The 20,932-nt window shown below is 46.6% G+C and overlaps 1 protein-coding gene across 1 annotated transcript in view; it reads right to left on the reverse strand.

Moving 5' to 3' along the window:
• The window catches only part of LOC125545786 (MADS-box transcription factor 51-like), a 26,432-nt gene extending 11,594 nt beyond the window's left edge, over positions 1–14,838 (reverse strand). Inside the window, exon 1 of the mRNA XM_048709821.1 lies at positions 14,482–14,838. Coding sequence (XP_048565778.1) covers positions 14,482–14,666 — 185 coding nt within the window. The 5' untranslated portion in view covers positions 14,667–14,838. The remainder of the gene's footprint in view (positions 1–14,481) is intronic.
• Positions 14,839–20,932: the final 6,094 nt, after the last annotated feature.

Genomic DNA, 20,932 nt, shown 5'->3' on the forward strand with positions numbered 1-20,932 from the left:
ATATTGTCATGTGAAATCTTAATGCATAGTTCTAAAAAAAGAAATCTTAATGCATGTGTAACATTCTTGAGGACTAGTGAGTTCTTCAAATGGATTTGAAATGACCTACAAAGGTTATGATTGTGATTTTATAGAGTAATGTGGTTAGCTTCTTGGGAATCATATGATGGAGAAATGTGGTTAGCTTCTTGTGCACTAATTAATTACATGAAATGCTTGATTAATGATGTTGACCTGTTCATCCTACATGTTGTTTGTTGGAAATGTTGTATGTATAAGGGTATGCTACTTCGCATGATTGTTATGACAGAAGGACATTATCTATTCACCTAACAATGGGTGTTGACTTTGTGGATACTGATGTTAGAACTTGTATCTATTCACCTAACATACAAGACATTTTCTTTGAGTTTTGGTAGAATTTCATCAGTTCAGACTTTTGGTTGCGTTGGCTAATGCATGAAGCTTAACATAGTATCAAAGCCTAAGGTCTTAGTCAAGTCCTGGCTTTCACAATTTATCCAAGTGGATTCACATAATACGATATAATGTGATACTATGCATAATTTGTTTTTGCAGCATTGATGTGTATGGTATGGCCCATTATGTATGTGATGCATGTGTGTATTTTTCATGACATGCGAGTCATGAGTACCTCACCCAGGCTAAAGCCAATGAGCTATCATTAATTGTGTTAACGCCCTATGTGTCAACTTGTGATGAATCCATTTTTTCTATGTAATTTATTACTATCTGTTAGGGGTAACAACTTGTATTAGTACTTGGAGGCACATTGTACATGGACCATACAGATGGAGATCATCATGGAGAAGTGGAACAATGGTGATGGAGATCACCCCAATAATGTCAGGTGGATTTATTCATGTTACTTTACTCATATGCATGTTATATGGTAGAAGCAGAATGGCCCCTCGCAAAATATTAAGTAAAACGGATGCCCTCCCAATTAAGAACCTATTAGGCAACCCTCTGTTCCTCTGAATTCAAAACTCCACTGCTCATTTATCAACTCCCAACTCCACTAGCATATTTTAGAATTTGGAAAAACGTTCGACAATCAAGTCCAACTCCTTACCTGCATTTTTGCTGACGGGACCAAAAATATTAAAGTATTGGTATTGTTCAACAACCATTGTTCAACCAAGCTTCACAGTTACTCAACACAATGGAATGTGCACTAGAGTTCGACAGGAAAATAGGCTTGGGTCCTGACCTTGACAGAAGTGTGTATGAAGGCGGTGCCCTGGTGACAGAAAGCTATGCCTTAGTTGTGCTAAGGGTGTGCTCGATTTTATTAACTCTGTCCCAAGGCCTTCAAATCTTCTTTTTCAACATAGTTGACTCAGGGCCAGGTTTGATTCCCTGAGGTCCACCTTAGTCAACCTTGAGTCACACAACTCAATCTTTGAGTTTATCAAGATCATTGGTCGCCATGTCAAGGCTCTTCTTATCGCAACCGATAACGGCCTTCCTGCATCCCCAGACAATGGTGACCCATTCAGCACATGGATCTTGAGGCAAGAGTATGCATAGTTGGGCATGACCATGAATTTGAGTGTCAGCCGTCCAAGTATGTGGTTGAATGTTGTCTTGAAGTCCATGACCATCGAAGAGCACCTTCTCAGTGAGGAAATTGCGCACAATGGTGAAAGAAATGGACAAGGTAACATGTCTGATAGGTTTGGTAGAAGATCCACAGACTTCATTGGAAGAATTGCCTACCCAGCTTGATTGACAACCTTGGCATTTATTGGCCATCCAGTGCGCAAGTGAAAGTGACGCCAAGTGAAATCCTTCCGTCAATGAGCACATGGGCGAAGATTTAATTAGCTATCACTTGGGTGAGACTAAAGGGAAACACCTGGACTGAATTGAGTTTTCGGGGTTGTTCTCTTGATCAAAGATGATGGCGGTGTCCGATCATTTGGTAGCTGCTTTTGGGAAGTCAATGATGGCTAACAACTGCCTTTCGACAACCTTGTATTGCTTTCTAAACACGTAGGAAGCCGAGCCTCCTGAATAATATATGGACCAGAATGTGGTTCAAAAAAAGGGTTGGTGTTGTCTCCTAATTATGTATCCACCTTAGCGATCGCCAACTCTTGGCCTCTTTTTATAATGATTCACTCCGTTCGAACTACCTCAATGTAGGTGCAAATTTCTTGAGATTATGCTTGTGAGTTTAATGCACGAGGCACCACTTGTCAAAGTCGTCCTAGCCCCATGGTGTGAGTTGGAGAGCTACAATAGGGGTTCTTGGCCGATTGTATTCAAGAGGGGGGAAAGGGGGACGCACCCTCCCACTTCTTAGCTTTTCATGAATGGATGAAGGTCATGTGTTCCCTATCAGCTGATGGAGAACTTCACGATCCGACACCTTATCTAGCCCAAAAAAGATCTCGAGCTACTTGGCCTCTGCGACCTAGCGACATTTTTTGGCTTATTAGAGTGCTCCTTATGGATCGATGACACAGACTCCAACGTCACCAGCCCTTCTGATGCGAACGGTCATGGCCGCTTCTTTTAGCCGCTCTTCCCCTTCTTCCTGGCTTTGGCCTTCTTTGCCACGAAAACCATCGGGAGAAAGGGTCATCCGAGCATTAGAAAAATTCAGTAGGAGATTCAAGGTTAATGTTTTTCCTAGATCCAAGGTGTTAAGCCCCTCAACGAGCAGTTTCACAGCCATCTCGGGAGTTGGGTTAAAGTCTATTGGAGTTTCGTTCCGACAACGACGTCGAGGAGACGGCTAGATTGTTCAGATGAGCACGTGAAGGGGAGGTCGGAATGGTAGATGGGATGTTAGAGAGAATTTACATAGGTTCGGGCCCTCCTTGAGGGAGGTAATACCCTACTCTTGCCTTTGTTATTCTTCTCTATTCGAATAAGTTATCTCTCTCATGATTACTAGAGTGCTTCTTATAGAAGAAGGCTCATCCGCTTCGCATGTCCCTAGCTCCGCCTTATAAACCGGTGGGACTAGCGTTGCATTATGGTCCCTAGGATGGGCCCAGGGTCAACTACTCAGGTAGCATCATCTTGGCCCCTTTCGGGGAAGGGTGACGCGAGAGTCCTCTGTATCTAGGAGGAGAGGACCACCATCCAGAAAAATGTCATCCATGGCATCAAGGGCCGAGCCCTGTCATCCTTGCGTTGTGACCTCATCAGTAGCCCCCGAGTGTCAAGTGATCTCCTCCTGTGTAGGTTACCCGGGACTTGTCAGAATTTCCTTAGGCGCCTCCCGAGTGTCCTTGGGAAAGTCGGGGCGGTCATGGAGGTAGCAAGGGAGGGATGTCCGTGTCTTCGACTTTTCTTTAGAGGATCTCTCCCCCCACCCACCTCTTGTCCAGGGTATCCCCTTGTCCTTGTTCCCACCTTACCTATCCTATAGGAAGGAGCTCGTCTCGAGAATCCGAGGTCAGCCCGTCCTTTCTATCTTTGAGGTTATAAGGCCTTTGGGTATGGGAACCAAATTTGGGGATTTTCCTTTCGGGGGCCTCCTTAGTGAATTCATCCATGGTGGTACGGGATCTTGGCCTATTTGTTAGTAGTATCCCACGTTCCTTCGGAGCGTGACATGGAGGCGTCTTCCCACAAACATGTTATGCGCTACCAAATAGGCTCATCCTATATCAAGGCATCAATGTGGTTGTGGGAATTTGTGAGGGAGGGTCACAAGAACTTGACCTTCAACCTCCACCGCCTCGAATGGTTGTTTCGGGTGTGCACCCGCGGAGTATCGGCTAGGGACCTCGCTGTCGAGGCGCAACCATGTTGGCCTGAGGTGTTGGCTTGTGTTGGTCTTCATAAGGCGAGAGGGGCCTCCCTTGGGAGTGTCGGGGATCCTATGTCGTCAAGATCCTTTAGTCCAATATCGATCTTGTGGGCAGGGTGGCGATTCATTGCACTCGGGGTAAGCGAATCGCCTGATAGGTGCACCCATAACTAGTTGATTTCATGTCGCCTTTATGAGGAGTTGTTTCGAGTCTTGTCTTGTAGCGTTGCTTCGGGCGACGGTTGGGTTTTCATTCTCCTATAAAAGGCGGATCGTTGCTTCAAGGCCAGCGATTGGATTCTCGTTCGCCTATAAAAGGTGGGTTGTCATGGGGGAAGGGCACAATCTTCCCCCTTCCTCTTTTCCCATTGCCCTCGCTTCTCATGGGCCCGTGACAACTTTGCCTCCCTTGTGGTGAATGGACCCAACCAAGGGTCCGACGCTGGCTCCTGTGGCATGCTTTGATGCGGGGGAAGACGATTCTCGCTTTGATGCAATGAGGACAAAGTATCACATGAGAGCAACGATGCATGGGGCATTATTGAAGCGAGAGCTCATGTGCAACGAGGTTGATGAGGACAAGGGGCGGTTGGCTTTGACAATCATCTCCTGATAGATCGATGATGCGATGCTGATGTGAAGGTGGTTCTGTACTGGTTCCTTACAGCTATAAATAAGGGGAACACCCAATCGGTTGCAGTTATCGCAACACCAAAATGAAAGAAAAAATAATTTAGCTATGTGAGGCAACAAGTCACCAAATAGCTTGTGGAATTGTAAGTGTTCTGTGTGTGTGAGAGAGAGAGAAGATGAGTGATTTATTTCCAACACTTCAGGGTTGGAGTCTAATTCGGATTATGATCCATGTAGACTGTCTAGACGTCTATATCAAAAATGGGGTCAGGGGGGCGTTTATCAATCATGGTAAAACTTGGTAGATGGCGACTATATATCAGATTAAGCTCATTGTGTTTACTGACACTTATGTTGACTAAAAGTTTCTCTTGCTACTTGCAAATATTTTACATTATTGTCCAATGTATTTGATCAGCAGTACTTTTGTGTGTTTGCAAATGGATATTTCATAGTTTAAACCTTACTCTATTGGGCTCATTGCATATTAAGTTGGTCACTAAAGATATCTGACAATTCTTGCAATTTTTAATAAGTTAACCAAAGTTATGAAGTTAAGAACAAAGATATACCAAATGAACATGAGTACTCTATACTAAAGTTCGATATATGTGTATGTATGTGTATAGGTACATGAAGGACCTCACGGAAATTGGCAATGTCATGGATTATGATAACCTCATTTGGCTAACGAGTTTTTCTATTAATATATTTGACTAACCAACTTTTCCTTACTTCCGCACCTACTTGCTCGTGGTAAATTTCAAAATAAGTCCACCTAGTGACATTTTAGTAATTGGAACTAAGCATAAATAGTATATATATATATATATATATAATTTAATAAACTTACTGTTGAAGACTCTCCATTTCTTAAACAACTTCTGATTTGAGTTAATCATATTAGTGTATTACAACTAGACTGATACTATTTTGAGATTGCGTGACTAAGTGAATATATGGTGATACATCTTATGTGTTACCGCCGCATGGCAGCACAGTGGTGACTCAGGTGTAGTGTCACAAAAGAATGTGGTATCACAAGATATTCTCATGTGACATTGTATTTGGCATGAGATTGGGTCATGTTAATCCTAATTGCATAAGTAGTTTTGGCTTATTTTATTGTTTGGCTCATAGTTTTTATGCAACCTTTTCAAAACATGTTGTGGAATTAGTTTACCGTGGTGTATCAACCAAACAAGAAGCGAAATAAAACAAGGAATTTCATATACTCTTGTTATTTTCTTTATATATTCAATACAAAGATTTTGTATCAAAAATTTATATTTTAACGAATGCCTGATGGATGGCTACTATTTTTGTAGGCTTGTGACTCACTCTACATTGATAAACCTCATTGGCTAAACAATTCTTGCCTAATGTAATGTTTGACTGCAAACTTTCTGTTTTTATAGCTACTTTTCAAAACAAACACATTTAGCACCATACAAAATGAGCTCTAAGAGCATGGCAACCCGCCTCTCCTAAATATGTCCTCTACACCCCTTTTAGGGGGGGGGGACTCCTTACTTTGGAGACCCGTTTGTTTTGCACTCCAACCATCTCCCCTATAATCTCCTCCATATCTCCTGTTTTTCTCTATATTGAATTAAAAAAGATAAAGAAAAAATGGTGAACAGCGAACAACAAACTCCAAATAGGGTTCGGTGATTGGTGGTGGCTCCAATGAACTCCGGAAAAGCTCGAGTGAACTTCGCCAGGTGGCCACGATGGCCGACGGCAAACTCCGACGAGTGGCCATGGTAGTTGATGTCAAACTCCGACAGTCGATGGCGAGAAGGATTGTTCATGGCAGTTGGTGGGTAAGGACGGAGGAACCCCACTATTGCTAGCATGTAGGGACAAAATGGAGTAGGAAGGGGAATTGTTGTTTCACAGAGGTGAGTCGCGATGGAGTGAAAATTTTGGCATTTTCCCTGAAGTAGGTGACACAACGTGCTAGGGAGTGTCTTTCTCTAATTGGCTTTTGCAACCAAACATTTGATTTTTTTCCGTCTCATCACTAGTAAAAAAATTGATGAAGGTGCATTGTCTCTCAATTATTGTTTTGGTGTTGATGGGAATAAGATTAGTGGGATCTAATGTCGTTTGTCAAGATTATCTCAAGATACTGGACTGCTGGTGATTGTCTACGAACATTAGTGAGAAAAAGGTGATGGCTTACAAAGGCTCTGAAGTTTTCCGGTTTATTAGTCGTAGGAAAGCCACAATATTAAGAGGGGTTGTGATGTTGAGAGTGTTGGGGAAATCCATATCATCATATACATTACCTTCCCCACTAGCCTTCGGTGAAATTAGGGAAACCCGAGAAGAAAGCACGTGCCTCTGGTTGACCCGGGTGCCCGGAGGGAGGGCAACCTCTTTGCATACTCAGGGTGCCCAATCTTCTCCAGGTGTTTCACCTCTGAGTAGTCCAGGTGCCCGGGCCTTAGCCTCGGGTACCCAGAGCCCCCAGTGGGGTAATGGCTCTTTTGACCTTAGGGGGGGCAGCAAGTATATATAAAAGCCCCCTTCTTCCACCTCTCAACCTAACCATTGTTCAAGTTGCTCCAGCATTCCCCAAACCCTAAAAGCTTTATATCGTCCATTCCCTCCACCCAAACACTTGATTACTTGGGGATTGGAAGAAGTTCACTCGATCTGCACTTTCACCAAACAAATTTGTGTTTCCCCAACTAGTTCACCAACACTTGTTACTCTTGGAGCTTCGGTGACTAGGTGGTAGTGGTTCATATGGAATTTTCCTTACGAGTGTTGTGCTCCGGAGACGTATGTAAAGAAGTGGTGGTCGCCTTTAGGACCCACCCTAAGTGATTCAAGGCTTATCGGTTGGGGGTGCTCGAGGGAATATGGCGAGCCACCCGGTGGTGTTTCGGTGCCTTCATTCTGGCACCACTCCAACAGAGATTAGCACTTACCCAAGGAAGTGTGAACCGCGAAATAAAATCCGCATTCCCGACTCACTTGTGGTTAATCTTTCACGCACTTTCCTTTGCTTTGTTTGCTTGTGGGGTTGCTAATTAGTTTATTGGCTAGCTTACTTTGTTTTCAGCTTGCTTGACAGTTGTGTTCATCTAGTTGCATATCTAGATATCCTACTTTAACCACAATTATGTAAAATTGGTAACTAAGCTTCAAATTTGTTATCTCCTATTCACACCCCACCCTTCAAGTCGACTGAATCGATCCTTTCAACGACCATTAGTAGCGGTCCCTGAAAGCACTTGTGGCCCAAGAGATCGAAGCAACCTATCATACCCCCATGGAAGGCGGTTATTCTTGTTACAGGGAGAGCCAGAGGCGGTTAGAATTTTGAAACCGCTTGCATGAAAGATTGGAGTCCGTTGGCACTATAAACATCCTTTAATTTTACACCAGCACAGGTGGTTTCCCTCTAGAGAGTGTATGCAGTTTGTGAGTACCTCAGGGCACAACCTTCCCCTTCGCCTTGTGAACGGGTTCTCATGCACCACGTTAGTCATTTTTCATCTAGTTTCCTTCCCTTGCACGATCCAGGGCCAACCTCTAGCACCATCGTTGCAACATTCACCTCGCTAAGCATGCCACATTTTTTGCGCTTCTTCGCTGGTGATCGCCGGTAACCTATTCCTCCATCGACTCATGGCAGCACGGTGACAGAACGACCCATCCGCATGGTAGGGGGCATCAGATCCGCTCATCCGCAGCAGTGGCAGATCCAGTACGGTAGCGTAACTCCCAAGTGTTACCGCCTTCGCAACAATGAATTTTTGTAGGGATAGTTGATGTATGCTTATAGATTATTTTATATTGTTAGTTGCTGCTTATAGAAGTACTTTTAGGATTAGAGTTAAATTATTCTAATGGTGTTGCACTAGCCAATAGACCGATGATGAAAGCTATAACCTTCAGGCATGCCTATGCGTTGAAGAATAACTTAAATTCTTTAACATGCTAGCCAATGCAGTTATGTCTTTGATGTAGAAATTTAAGGTTCATTATGTTGTCTGACGTTTGAATGTTCTATGTATCTCTAAATTAATTACCAGTCTAGCTGAAAACTAAATGACATGTATTCTCTTAAAATAGATATTCCTTTTTAGTTCCATTGCACACAAAAACTGGCTCTATATTAGAGGTTTTGAGAGAAAGATTTTGTTGGATCACAACAATAGAAGAAACCAACATAGTCCATTAGGTTTGCCTCCACCACATACTTCTTGGAGAAGTCGGGAGAGTTAGCAAAATGCATTTCTTTCCCTTGAGTAATTGAAAGGACACTCAGGAAATGACGAACATGATTTGGACAAATTTGAATGATGTTTGTCCTCATGGCACCACTGCCTAAGTTGGGTATTATCTTCTTGACAAAATACATCAAACAAATAAATATCATGTTTGTGATCTTAACATTTATGTATATCATAGGGTGTATTATATTTTAGTTGCATTGCACACAAAAAAATAATAGGATTGGAGTATGTACAAATGACTTCTTCATTGCACTAGTCATCATATTTTAAGGTTAACTAAGTCATCCGATTACTTATTAATAACCAAGTTTGCTTGCATTCGATTTGAAATCAGTTAACCATGTCTTTTATATGTAGATCAATTTTTAGCTGCGCTGCACAAAATGAACAGGCGGTTATTCAGCAGTAGGTTTTGTGGGCAATGTCACCACATAAGAAGATCGTCCGTGGATACGAAATAAATCAAGCCAGCTAGTGGCCGCATATGTCCACACCCTAGTGTCGGGGAAACGACACCTATGGGATCACGTGGATCCCTTCTACGGTTCGGGAGGGAAAGAAGTGTGCACCAAGAGCAGATCCAATGATCAACACGATAGATTTTTACCCAGGTCCGGGCCACTGAGAAGCGTAAAACCCTAGTCCCGCTTTAGTGCATTGAGAGTTCTTGAGCTCTGGCTAGCTGCTACGCATGAAAACTGGGCCAGAAAGTCCAAAAGTCCGTCTCTGTATCGCCTTGGGCCTCCTTTTATACCAAGGGGTTACCATAGTGGCGTACAGTGCATACATGAGGAGTAAAGTTGCTACAGTGCACATGCTTATCCCTGACGTCTTAGGACAAACACATTTAATGCGCTATTTACGTGTCCCTAACTTTCTTGGGGACGGAAACAGAGCTCGTCCCGTCCGTCGCCGCCTCACCTTATCTCGACACGCATCCAGGATGACGAGGCTCGGTGGGGCCAGGCTGGCAGGCTAGTCGCTGCACTGGAGCGGTGGCAGGGCGGTGGGATCTTTGCTGTATGCGAGTCTTGCCGAGGCCTCGCGGACATCTTGCCGGGGCCTCGCAAACATTCCCGTCAAGAATCTTGCTAGGAACTTTGCCTTTTGGTCTTCACAAAGATCTGCATGCCACCATGCAAACGCCCCTGGATCTTGGTCTTAACATTGTCGATGGTGTCAAAGCTCTCAACCTCAAGGGGGGTGGTCTTGCCGGGGCTTCGCTTCGCAACCCATCCCGGCAAGAACCTTGCCGGGAGCCCAGCTTGTGGTTTTCTTTGGTCGTCCCGTATTTGCTTCCAGTTGTCCCCGTCGGGCCTTGCCGCGGGTACGGCTGCAGCTGCCCGTGCACAAGTATGGGGTACTAAAGGGCCCAAACTTTAGTACACCGACACATAGCTATTGTCTTTGCAATGGATTAGACTTAGGCATGATAGTTTTTATGTACATGCATTTAATCAATCAATTACTATCTTATGTTGTCTTTGACAAATTTTGTTCTATGCAAAATTATGTTTTGGTTACACTGCACAAAAGAAGATGAGCAGTGACCCTGCAAATTTACCTATTGGAGTAGGTGTTTTATACTTTGTTTTTAGGTGTTTTTTAGTCTGCTTAGCTTTATGTCCTACACAGGAAGGCGGGGTGGCCGCGACTCTCTTAAGATGGAATAATGTTCTCCCTGCCTAGCCCTAGTCCCGGCCGTGCGTCCTCGTCGTCGGAGGGTGTGTGGAGGTGTGTATCTAGTGGATCTCATAGGATTCAGTTAGTGTTTGTCTTCGGTGGATCCGGGTGGACCAGTCTTCGCTCGTCTATGTTTATGTGTCTACTGGTTGTATCCTTCCAATCTATACTTTTGTTTATCGGCGGTGGTTCGTGTTCTGGTGTGCTGGTCCTCTAGAGTCATAGCAGGACGACTTGTTGACTATCTACCACAACTAGGTGCCTTTGCCTTGCTCCAGTTCTTGTAATTGTCACTAGGTGATCTGCGGACATAGTTATAATTATTGTTACTTATTGTGTTCTTTGTACTGTCATGGTGTTTGATGGATGTGAAATTCTTGCTCCTATGCTTTCAGTAGATGTCGGGTCTCGTGGTCAACTTCGACAAGAGTGAAGTCATGGTGTTGGGCTACTCGCCTACCGAGTACCAGAGCATTGCTGAACGCCTCAATTGCCAGTTGGGCTCCTTCCCGACGTCATACCTCGGGATACCCATTAGTGACTCCCAGCTTTCCCTGGCGGATCTTCATCCCGCAGTGACTAAGCTCCAACACCGTGTTGAACCTTGGCAGGGCCGTTGGCTGTCCAAGGCGGCCCGGACTATGCTCATCAACTCTTCATTCTCCAGCTTGCTTTTGTACATCATGAGCTTCTATAGCCTCCATGAGGCCCTCCACCACAGGATCGCCAAGTATCAGGCGCATTTCTTCTGGGCTAGCGATGGCGACAAGCAAAAGTGCCATATGGTTCACTGGCCCAACATCTGCAAGCGTTGTGGCCAAGGCGGACTCAGGATCATGTCGTCCAGACGCATGAACATTGCCTTGCTAACTCGTTGGTTGTTGCGGATTGCGAATGGGGAGGGCGGCCTTTGGCTTGACATCATCCGGAACAAATATCTCCATGGAAAACCACTTGCCTTGTGTTAGCGGACTGGCAGCTTGCAGTTTTGGCAGTCCATCATCTAGTTACTCCCAGTCCTCCGCAACGGGACCTCCATTGCGGCAGGGTCGGGGGAGACTACCCTTTTCTGGTTTGACAGATGGGTTGGGGATCGCCCCCTCGCCGCCATATTCCCAGACTTGTTCGACATCGCGGTCGAACCTAGGATCTCCATCGAGATGGCCCTTATTGACTTAGGGCGTCTCGCGTTTCAGAGGCCATTTGGGCCCTCGGAACTTGCCGCATAGGAGGAACTCCTTGAGTGCATCAGGTTGCAGTCTCAGGACGTGGATCTACCGAGTGATCACATTTCCTGGCATTTGGAGCCCTCGGGTCGGTTATCAACCAAATCCCTTTATCGGGCCATTGCGGTTGCCTTGCCACCGCGCCCCTAGTTTAGATCTAGGTGATTAGACTACCTCTGAAGATCCAGATTTTCCTCTGGCAATGGATCCGGGGCCGAGCGCTCTTTGGCGTGGAGGTGCTCAAGCGGAATGGCCCTGGAGATGGGCTCTATCCCTTGTGCAGCACGGAGGACTCGAATCACATCTTCACATGTGTGTCGGCACAATTCCTTTGGAGTTGCTTCCGCGAAATGGTTGGTGGACGTTGGTACCACAACAACTTCCTCGACTTCTTTGAGGAAATCCAGGCCTCCCCGCAACGTGTCCGCCACATTAGGTGGCTGGGAATCAGGGTTATCGCCTGGACGCTTTGCACCGTCCGTAATAAACTTGTGATCCAACGTGTTCCTATTCGACGTGCTATCGACGCAGTTTTCGAAATGTGTGGCTATTTGAAGCTCTGGCAGCCGCTTAGCCGCCCTCAGGATCGAGACGCCATCAACATCATCATTGTTGATCTTCGCGTGATGGAACTCCGCTTGGCGCCGCCGCACCCTCCTCCACCCCCTGAGCCGGATTAGCCCTTCGTGGCTTGTGTGTTGCCGCCTTTCTTTTCGTTTTTTATTAAGGGCTTATTGAGTTGTGCCCTCAGCAGAATCTTTTAGCACTCTATTTGTCTGCTATCTTTGCGTGCGTGTGCGATGTTAACATTTGTTGGATCTTGTGGCTCTCGTAGTTTGCTTTATATATAAAGCGGGGTGAAAGCCTCTTTCGGTAATGTTTGATGGATAGACTAACTTTATGAAAAAGAAGTGTTTTAAAGAGTGGGTACGAATGTGCATACGCATCTCGTTATCCACTTATCCTCAGTGTTTATAAATAAATAAAGAAGTAAAAAAGTTGCGTGCATACTTCCAGTATAACGATTTTCATGTGTTAAACGCCGCAAACGCCGCCACAGCGAACCTCCTCCCAGTGGTCCTCCCCTCTCCGCTCGACCCCACAGTGAATGTCAGTTCGCATCGGATCCAGGGACTCGAATGCTCATAACAGTTCGCATCAGATCCAGGACTCGATCACTCACGCCGGTGCCTTCGATCCAGCAACTGGATCACTCACGCTGGCGCTCCAACAAATCAAGCCGGTGCCTTTGATCCAGCGATTGGATCACTCACGCCAGCGCTCCAACAGATCGGGTGGATGCCTTCGATCCATCGCTCGCGGCCGCGCTCCAACTGATCGATCGGGCCGGTGCCTTCGGTCCTAGCGGGCTCTGTTCTGTGGCTCGGGCCAAGTCAAAGGATGTGCCCCCGCATGGTCTGGTCGCAGCCTGCCCACCAGATCTGATGGCGGCCAGGTTCTACTGGCTGCTGGCGTCCAGATCAGACCAGGAGATGTCCGCTACAGCTGGATCTTCGTCATGAAGGATGTCGTGAAGCCGTTGTTGGTGCGTCTAGCGTGAAATTGGTGATGTTACGGGATGCAGCCGGAAGGCCCTTTCGTGGTTTTGGCGGCTCTCGCTCTGGCCAATTTGCTTCGACGGTGAGATGCAATCTACAAATGACAACTTGACGCAGAGGGTATGGTTGTGCAGTGGTGCCAAGCCCCAACATTGCTCTGAGATTGTGGAAAAGTGGTGGCGACAACAGATGATTGACTCCGAGTTGATGGTGCTTCTTGAGTACCTGGTCTCGAGCTCCGGGATGAAAACCCTAGGTCTGACCATGGTTGGTTATGACTGGCAATGACGATGTCTTCCATCGTTACCTTGTTGAAGGCATTGCTTGGATATGCTCGGACCCGTTCTTCTGGGTGAAAACTTAGAATTTGACCTTTGGTGGTTGGATCCGGTGACGATGATGCTTGTGCGGCATTTCCTTTCTAAAGGCGTTGCTGTTGAAGAATCTCGTTGTCTTCGTGGTGTCAAGAGATAGTTGGTGCGGATATGGTCGCTCTTGTAGTTTGTCGATCGCAGTTGTTCGCTTTGGTGTCATTTTCTTTTTTCTCACTTAGGCAAAGCTTTAGTCTTGTATGACTTTGCTACTCGCCTTTGTGTTTTTGTGTGTGTGCATTCTATCTATGCAGAAGTCGGGTGTGTGCTCATTGTGTTTTGTATCCACTTGATGCTTCATTTTGAGTTAATAGAATCCGCCCTTCATCGGGAAAAAAAATGTGTTAAACTCAACAGTATAGGCCTGACGTTAACTTCCGGTGCTTCCACTGTCGGCATCTGGCGATGGGAAATTCGTCACCGGTCAAAGAGGACGCACAAACAAAAATCGTAATCACCAGGCGGGCAGCATGTGTTGGTTGACCATGCAGGAGCCAACAAAAGGCAACAGGCTCAAGTGTCCTAGGCGGAAGAATACGAGCGCACGGTCCACGCCATTAGAGAAGGGTTTTTTTTTTTTTTGCGAGGACGCCATTAGAGAAGCTTCCCCGGCGCAGTGCAATACTACGCTTTTCCCTCGAACGAAGCAAAACGCCATCTCAAAAGCAGAGCACATGCCCCTGCTCACGCTCATGCAAGGTGGTGGTACCAATACTAGCAGTGCACAGATAAAAAAGCCAAGATGCTAGGCAGGTTCGTGCAAGGTGGAAAGCCTGCCGGGGATTGTCTCAAGCATATGGCGTGCGCCCCGCAGAGCAGCCGTCTGCAACCGTTAAGCTAAGGGGAAATCGTAGAAAATCGACCGAGCGCACGCCGCGGTCCGCGGATTCTACCAGGCGAATCCAGAGTACTGGCTTTGAAGAGCAGGTAAAAAAAAAGTGCGCGGCGGCGAGCGTGCACCTGGAGGAGGAGTACTCGTAGAGCTTTCCGGCGGGGGAGAAGACGAGCAGCGCGACATCGGCGTCGCAGAGGAGCGAGAGCTCGAAGGCCTTCTTGAAGAGCCCCGAGCGGCGCTTGGAGAAGCACACCTGCCGGTTGGTCCGGTCCTCGATCCGCCGCAGCTCCACACGCCCGCGCCGCGCCATCTTCCGCCGGGAAAGCAGTCTCCTCCTCCTCCGGCGCCGCTCGCCTCTCTTTTTTCTCGCTTCCTGGTTGGTAGGGGTCGGGGAGTGTGGCGGCCGCGGGGCGGGCAGAGAGGGGAACTCCGGCTCGGGCCACCGTGGGGGAGAGGAGGCGTGAGAGGGACGGGTCGTGGGGTGACGTGGGTTCCATGTGTTGACGGATTGCTGTACACCTCAGACGGGGCTCTCTCGTGGTCCCTTATCTTGGGCTCCCAAGCAGCTGCCTGTCCCCCATTCGGAATCGAGAACGTCGGTATCCCCTGGGCTTTTCTGCTGCGCGCACACAGCCAAGTCGTATTAACATGAACCGACTGATTATTTTTCGGCAATGACATGACTGACGGATAAAAAACCAATACTTTACATGGGGCCACTGGCAACAATATTTTTCGGCAATGACATGACTGGACTAACGATACTTTATGTAAATTTATCCTAATTAAAATTGCATGATACTGCTTGGTGTCCAACAGAGAGAATCCAAGAGACGCTGTTTTGCTTATAAAATTCAGTGATCCAGAGCGCAGCGCACCGTGACCATGAGCCAGGCAACCTTAGTAAATTCCAGATTGGGAATGCGGGGGATGAACCTGGCCCTTTCAATTTCAAACGAACAGGGACGGGCGCGCGTCACAATTCGACTGCTGCTGCACGACCGCTTCCACCCATCCTTATCCACCCGGGCTCCACGCTGGAAAAGAACGGGCCGAGCCAGGTTGGAATGTGTGGACGCGGAGCGCTCCAGCTAGGAATCCCACGCGCTCGATCGAAAAATATCTGCCTGCTCGGGCTGCCGACATATCTGCGCGGGCCATGGGTACTTAGCCGAAACTAGTTAAATTTTGCGAGGATAGACCTTCGGTGTCACCTTGGGGAAAGCTCACCAAAGCAGGATTTCGGGCAGTAGTAGAGGTGGTGAAACTTTAGATGTCAAATGCCACCAATTTTTCTGCTCAAGTTAGAACGTATAGGATACCCTGGAGGGCAAGGGCTGCTTTGCGTCGCGTGGTCCTCGGCCTCACCTGCTTTCCTTTTGTTTCTGCTACTACTACTACTGGGCCCCGGCGCAGGCAAGTACTCCCTCCGTTCTAAAATATTTGTCTTTTTAGTTATTTCAAATGGCTACCACATACAGATGTATATAGACATATTTTAAAGCGTAGATTCACTCTTTTTGCTCAGTATGTAGTCACTTGCTGAAATTTCTAAAAAGACAAATATTTAGGAACAGAGAGAGTATTAGAAAATAGATACCTCAAAGAAAAAGTATATAAAAAACATAAATACTTAAACGCGCAGCTGCGCTATCTGAGCGTTGCGAGCGCACACGTGTAATCTGTGTGATGCATGCATGTGCTGATGCTTTGACTATTTAACACAACAGTCAACAATTCGTGGCAGTGTGTGGGGACTGTGCTAGCGTGCATGTAGATAGCCATCGCCGATGCACATGCATGTGCTAACTTTTCACCGTTGGTTTCCCCGCGATGTGCTCTTCAAAAGTAGATCCCATTTGAATATGTTTTGATGATTTTTTAAAAGTAACTTTCATGCTATATGAGGCAACTTTAGTGCTAAAAATTTGCAACTTTGATACTCCCTCCATTCCACAATGTAGTGCTTCCTCTATCCACGTGTTTTAACTTTGACCGTAAATTTAACTATCGAGACCGATTGCGGCGGGAGTAAAAATTATATCAGTGAATTCGTATTCGAAAGAAGTTTTCAATTATATAATTTTTTTCTTCTGCCGCAATTGGTCTCGTTGGTTAAATTTATGGTCAAAGTTGGACCTCGGGAAGCGCGAGCGCACTATATTTTGGAATGGAGGGAGTACTAAAGAAATTGCATCGTGTGTATAAGTGAATTCACCTAGTAGCCTCCTAATTAGTTGTGTCACTCATGTAATAGGTGGTTATCATGGTCCAGAAACTAAGTTGTAGATTGTTTAGTTGCCTACCATACTGTAAAAGTTGCTTACCATAGAGTGGAAACTTCTCTAACATGGCTTCAGAAACCAAGTTGCCTAAGTCGCTAGAAGTTGGCTACGAGTGATCCATAATTGCCTAAAATACCATGGAAGTTGTCCATAAGGGACCTAAGTTGCCTACAATGTCAAAAGGTTTTTATGGGATCTAAGTCATCTATCATGATTTCAAAATTTAAAACTATGTGGGGATGGATGTGAAGGAAATATGCCCTAGAGGCAATAATGAAGTTGTTATTTATATTTTCTTATATCATGATAAATGTTTATTATTCATGCTAGAATTGTATTAACCGGAAACTTAGTACATGTGTGAATACATAGACAAACAGAGTGTCACTAGTTTGCCTCTACTTGACTAGCTCGTTGAATCAATGATGGTTATGTTTCCTAACTATAGACATGAGTCGTCATTTGATTAACGGGATCACATCATTAGAGAATGATGTGATTGACTTGACCCATTCCGTTAGCTTAGCACGATGATCGTTTAGTTTGTTCCTATTGCTTTCTTCATGACTTATACATGTTCCTATGACTATGAGATTATGCAACTCCCGAGTATCGGAGGAACACTTTGTGTGCTACCAAACATCACAACGTAACTGGGTGATTATAAAGGTGCTCTACAGGTGTCTCCGATGGTACTTGTTGAGTTGGCATAGATCGAGATTAGGATTTGTCACTCCGATTGTCGGAGAGTTATCTCTGGGCCCTCTCGGTAATACACATCACTATAAGCCTTGCAAGCATTGTGACTAATGAGTTAGTTGCGGGATGATGTATTATGGAATGAGTAAAGAGACTTGCCGGTAATGAGATTGAACTAGGTATGAGGATACCGACGATCGAATCTCGGGCAAGTAACATACCTATGACAAAGGGAACAACGTATGTTGTTATGTGGTTTGACCGATAAAGATCTTCGTAGAATATGTAGGAACCAATATGAGCATCCAGGTTCCGCTATTGGTTATTGAACGGAGACGAGACTCGGTCATGTCTACATAGTTCTCGAACCCGTAGGGTCCGCACGCTTCAAGTTCGGTGACGATCGGTATTATGAGTTTATGTGTTTTGATGTACCGAAGGTAGTTCGGAGTCCCGGATGTGATCACGGACATGACAAGGAGTCTCGAAATGGTCGAGACATAAAGATTGATATATTGGACGGCTATATTCGGACATGGGAAGTGTTCCGGATGGTTTCGGAGAAAACCGGAGTGCCGGAGGGGTTACCGGAACCCCCCGGGGAAGTATTGGGCCTTAGTGGGCCTGAGGGGAGAGAGAGGGCTGCAGCCCAGGAGGTGGCGTGTCCCCTCCCATGAGGAGTCCGAATTGGACTAGGGGAGGGGGGGTGCCCCCTCTTTCCCTCTCCCTCTCCCTCTCCCTATCTTTCCTTCCCCCTTCCCCCTTCCTAGTAGGACTAGGAAAGGATGAATCCTGCTCCTACTAGGAGGAGGATTCCTCCTCTCCTTGGGGCGCACCAAGGACGGCCGGCCTCCCCCTTGCTCCTTTATATATGGGGGCGGGGGGGGGGGGCACCCAAAGACACACAAGTTGATTGTTCCAAGCCGTGCGCGGTGCCCCCCTCCACCATAATCCACCTCGATCATATCGTAGCGGTGCTTAGGTGAAGCCCTACGTTGGTAGCAACATCATCACCGTCATCACGCCGTTGTGCTGAAGGAACTCTCCCGTGAAGCTCTGCTGGATCGGAGTTCGTGGGACGTCATCGAGCTGAACGTGTTCTGAACTCGGAGGTGCCGTGCGTTCGGTACTTGGATCGGTCAGATCGTGAAGACGTACAACTAAATCAACCGCGTTCTCATAACGCTTCCACTTACGGTCTACGAGGGTACCTGGACAATACTCTCCCCTCTTGTTGCTATGCATAACCATGATCTTGCATGTGCATAGGGAAATTTTGAAATTACTACGTTCCCCAACAGTGGCATCCGAGCCAGGTTTATGCGTAGATGTTTTATGCACGAGTAGAACACAAAGGAGTTGTGGGCGTAGGTGAAAGAACATGCGGTGCCCCCATGTTTGATTTTGGTAATTGATGACAATCTCTATGGACTAATGGTTGCCTTGAGTTATATTTGAAGGTTCTGTCCATAGGCTTTTCTTGGAGTACATGTGTTGGTTTCAAGGAGAGTTTGTGTCGACCAAGGTGCTATTCAAGGAATTATCCAAAGATTGGTCATTTGAGAGTTGAGCTTATTGCAAGCATGTCTTGAAGAAGAAGATTGTGTGATCATTCATGTTTACCTTCAAGACATCATCCAAACGAAGAGAGTTGGAAAGATTCAAGGTTGATCAAGACTAAGTCAAGAGTGAATCAAGTTGATCAACTCAAAAAGCGTAGAAGATGTATTGAGAGGGATCAAGTGATCCCATGGTTTGGTAAGCATTGTCCATTATGCTTTGTGTACTAACCCATGCTCTATGTGCGAGTTCTACGTGAGGTTAGGTACGTGTTCATGGGCTTGTGTCAAGAGGAAGATATCACTCAACCCATGGAGAGGATGACATCAAGTGGTGATCGTCATCAAGATTGCCGTGTGCAAGTTCAAGTGGATCATCGCGAAGAGATCAAGTGCTTGAAGCTTGCCGGCCATTGTGGTGACAATGGACTTGTGAAGATGTGCCGAAGAGTGGCTCACCCATAGTGGACTATGGGGGAGCAATCATCTAGTCTTCATCGTGCCAACGCAATCAAGTAAGGTGGTCCAATTTGAGGGAGTCAAGATCGTCATCATCTAGCTCAAGTGGACCATGTGCAAGGCAAAGGTTTGCTCTTGATAGGTTTTCTATTTTACCGGTCTCATGGTGGTAGTTTGGAGACCGGGTTATAGGATCGTTTGCCGTAGTCTCATGGTGGTAGTTTGGAGACCGGGTTATAGGATCGTTTGCCGTACTATCAAGGGGGGCTCTCAAGTTGGTAGCTTGATCGTATCGTTAGTAGAGAGCTCAAACCATTGCATCCTTGCATCATCTTTCTTGGTTCTTGTTTGGTTCTCTTTGTGAGTCTTAGAGCTTATGGTCATCTTGATGACAAGCTTGAGTTCATCGAAAACGGAGTTCGCATGCATCTTCTATGATTTCGATGTGGAGGGTTTTGCCGAATTCTTCTCGGTTGAGGTTTCACTCCTCTTTTTGGTAAGGCCATACCTCCCCTGCCTCCGCTGTTTTGATGTCGTCTTGTTTCCAACAAGCTTGAGTTTGCTCAATTCGGAGCTCATATGCAGAAGTTATGGCAGTTCTTGTTTTCTTGAGTGTGGTTTTGTCAGGGTCCCAGTGGTAGTACCGTGGTATCCAGCGGTAGTACCGCTGAGGGGTCACAAGCGGCAGTACTGCTCCGCAGCGGTAGTACCGGAGTACCGGCGGTGACTCCGCAGCAGTACTACCGCTGGCTTACCAGGTCCCTACCGCGTCGCTTCGAGGGGTCTTTTTCTGTGTCGGATTGTGCGGTACCTCGCTGCGGCAGTAGTGCGGCAGTACCGCCCTTCCTCCGTGGTAGTACCGCCCGGTTCCCTCTTTCCCTTTACCCTTCGTTCTGTGCGGCAGTACCGCCGAAGGGAGCGGTAGTACCGCTTAACCCAGCGGTACTACCACCCCAAGGTTCATGTTTTGTTGCTCCTTTTCCCTGTTTCTTCCACCTGAGCGGTAGTACCACTCGTGGAGCGGTAGCACCGCTCGTGTGCGGGCTGAGCACATAACGGTTGGATTTTCCCCCTCCTATAAAAGGGGGTCTTCTTCCCCAATGAACCTTATCCTTTGAGCTCGTGTTCTTCCCCCATTGTTGACCTTCTTCGAGCTTGCTAACTCTCAATCCCTCCATGGATTCTTGCTAGTTTTTGAGGGAAAAGAGAGAGGAGATCTAGATCCACATTTCCACCAATCACTTTCTCCTCTATGTGAGGGGAACCCCTTGGATCTAGATCTTGGAGTTCTTGGTGTTCTCTTTCTTGTTCTTCCTCTCATTTTCCTCCCTAGCATTAGTTGCTTCGGTGGGATTTGAGAGAGAAGGACTTGGGCACTCCGTGTGCCCTTGCCATTGCATTTGGTGCATCGGTTTGAGTTCTCCACGTGATACGTGGAAGTTACAAGTTGAGAAGCTTATTACTCTTGGGTGCTTGGTACCCTTGAGCTTGTTCCTCTTGGGTGCTTGGGCGCCCTAGACGGTTGTTGGTGTTCGGAGCTCAATCATTGTGGTGCAAAGCTCCGGGCAAGCGTC

This window comes from Triticum urartu, chromosome 3 (assembly GCF_003073215.2).
Source record: "Triticum urartu cultivar G1812 chromosome 3, Tu2.1, whole genome shotgun sequence".
Classification (NCBI taxonomy): Eukaryota; Viridiplantae; Streptophyta; class Magnoliopsida; order Poales; family Poaceae; genus Triticum; species Triticum urartu.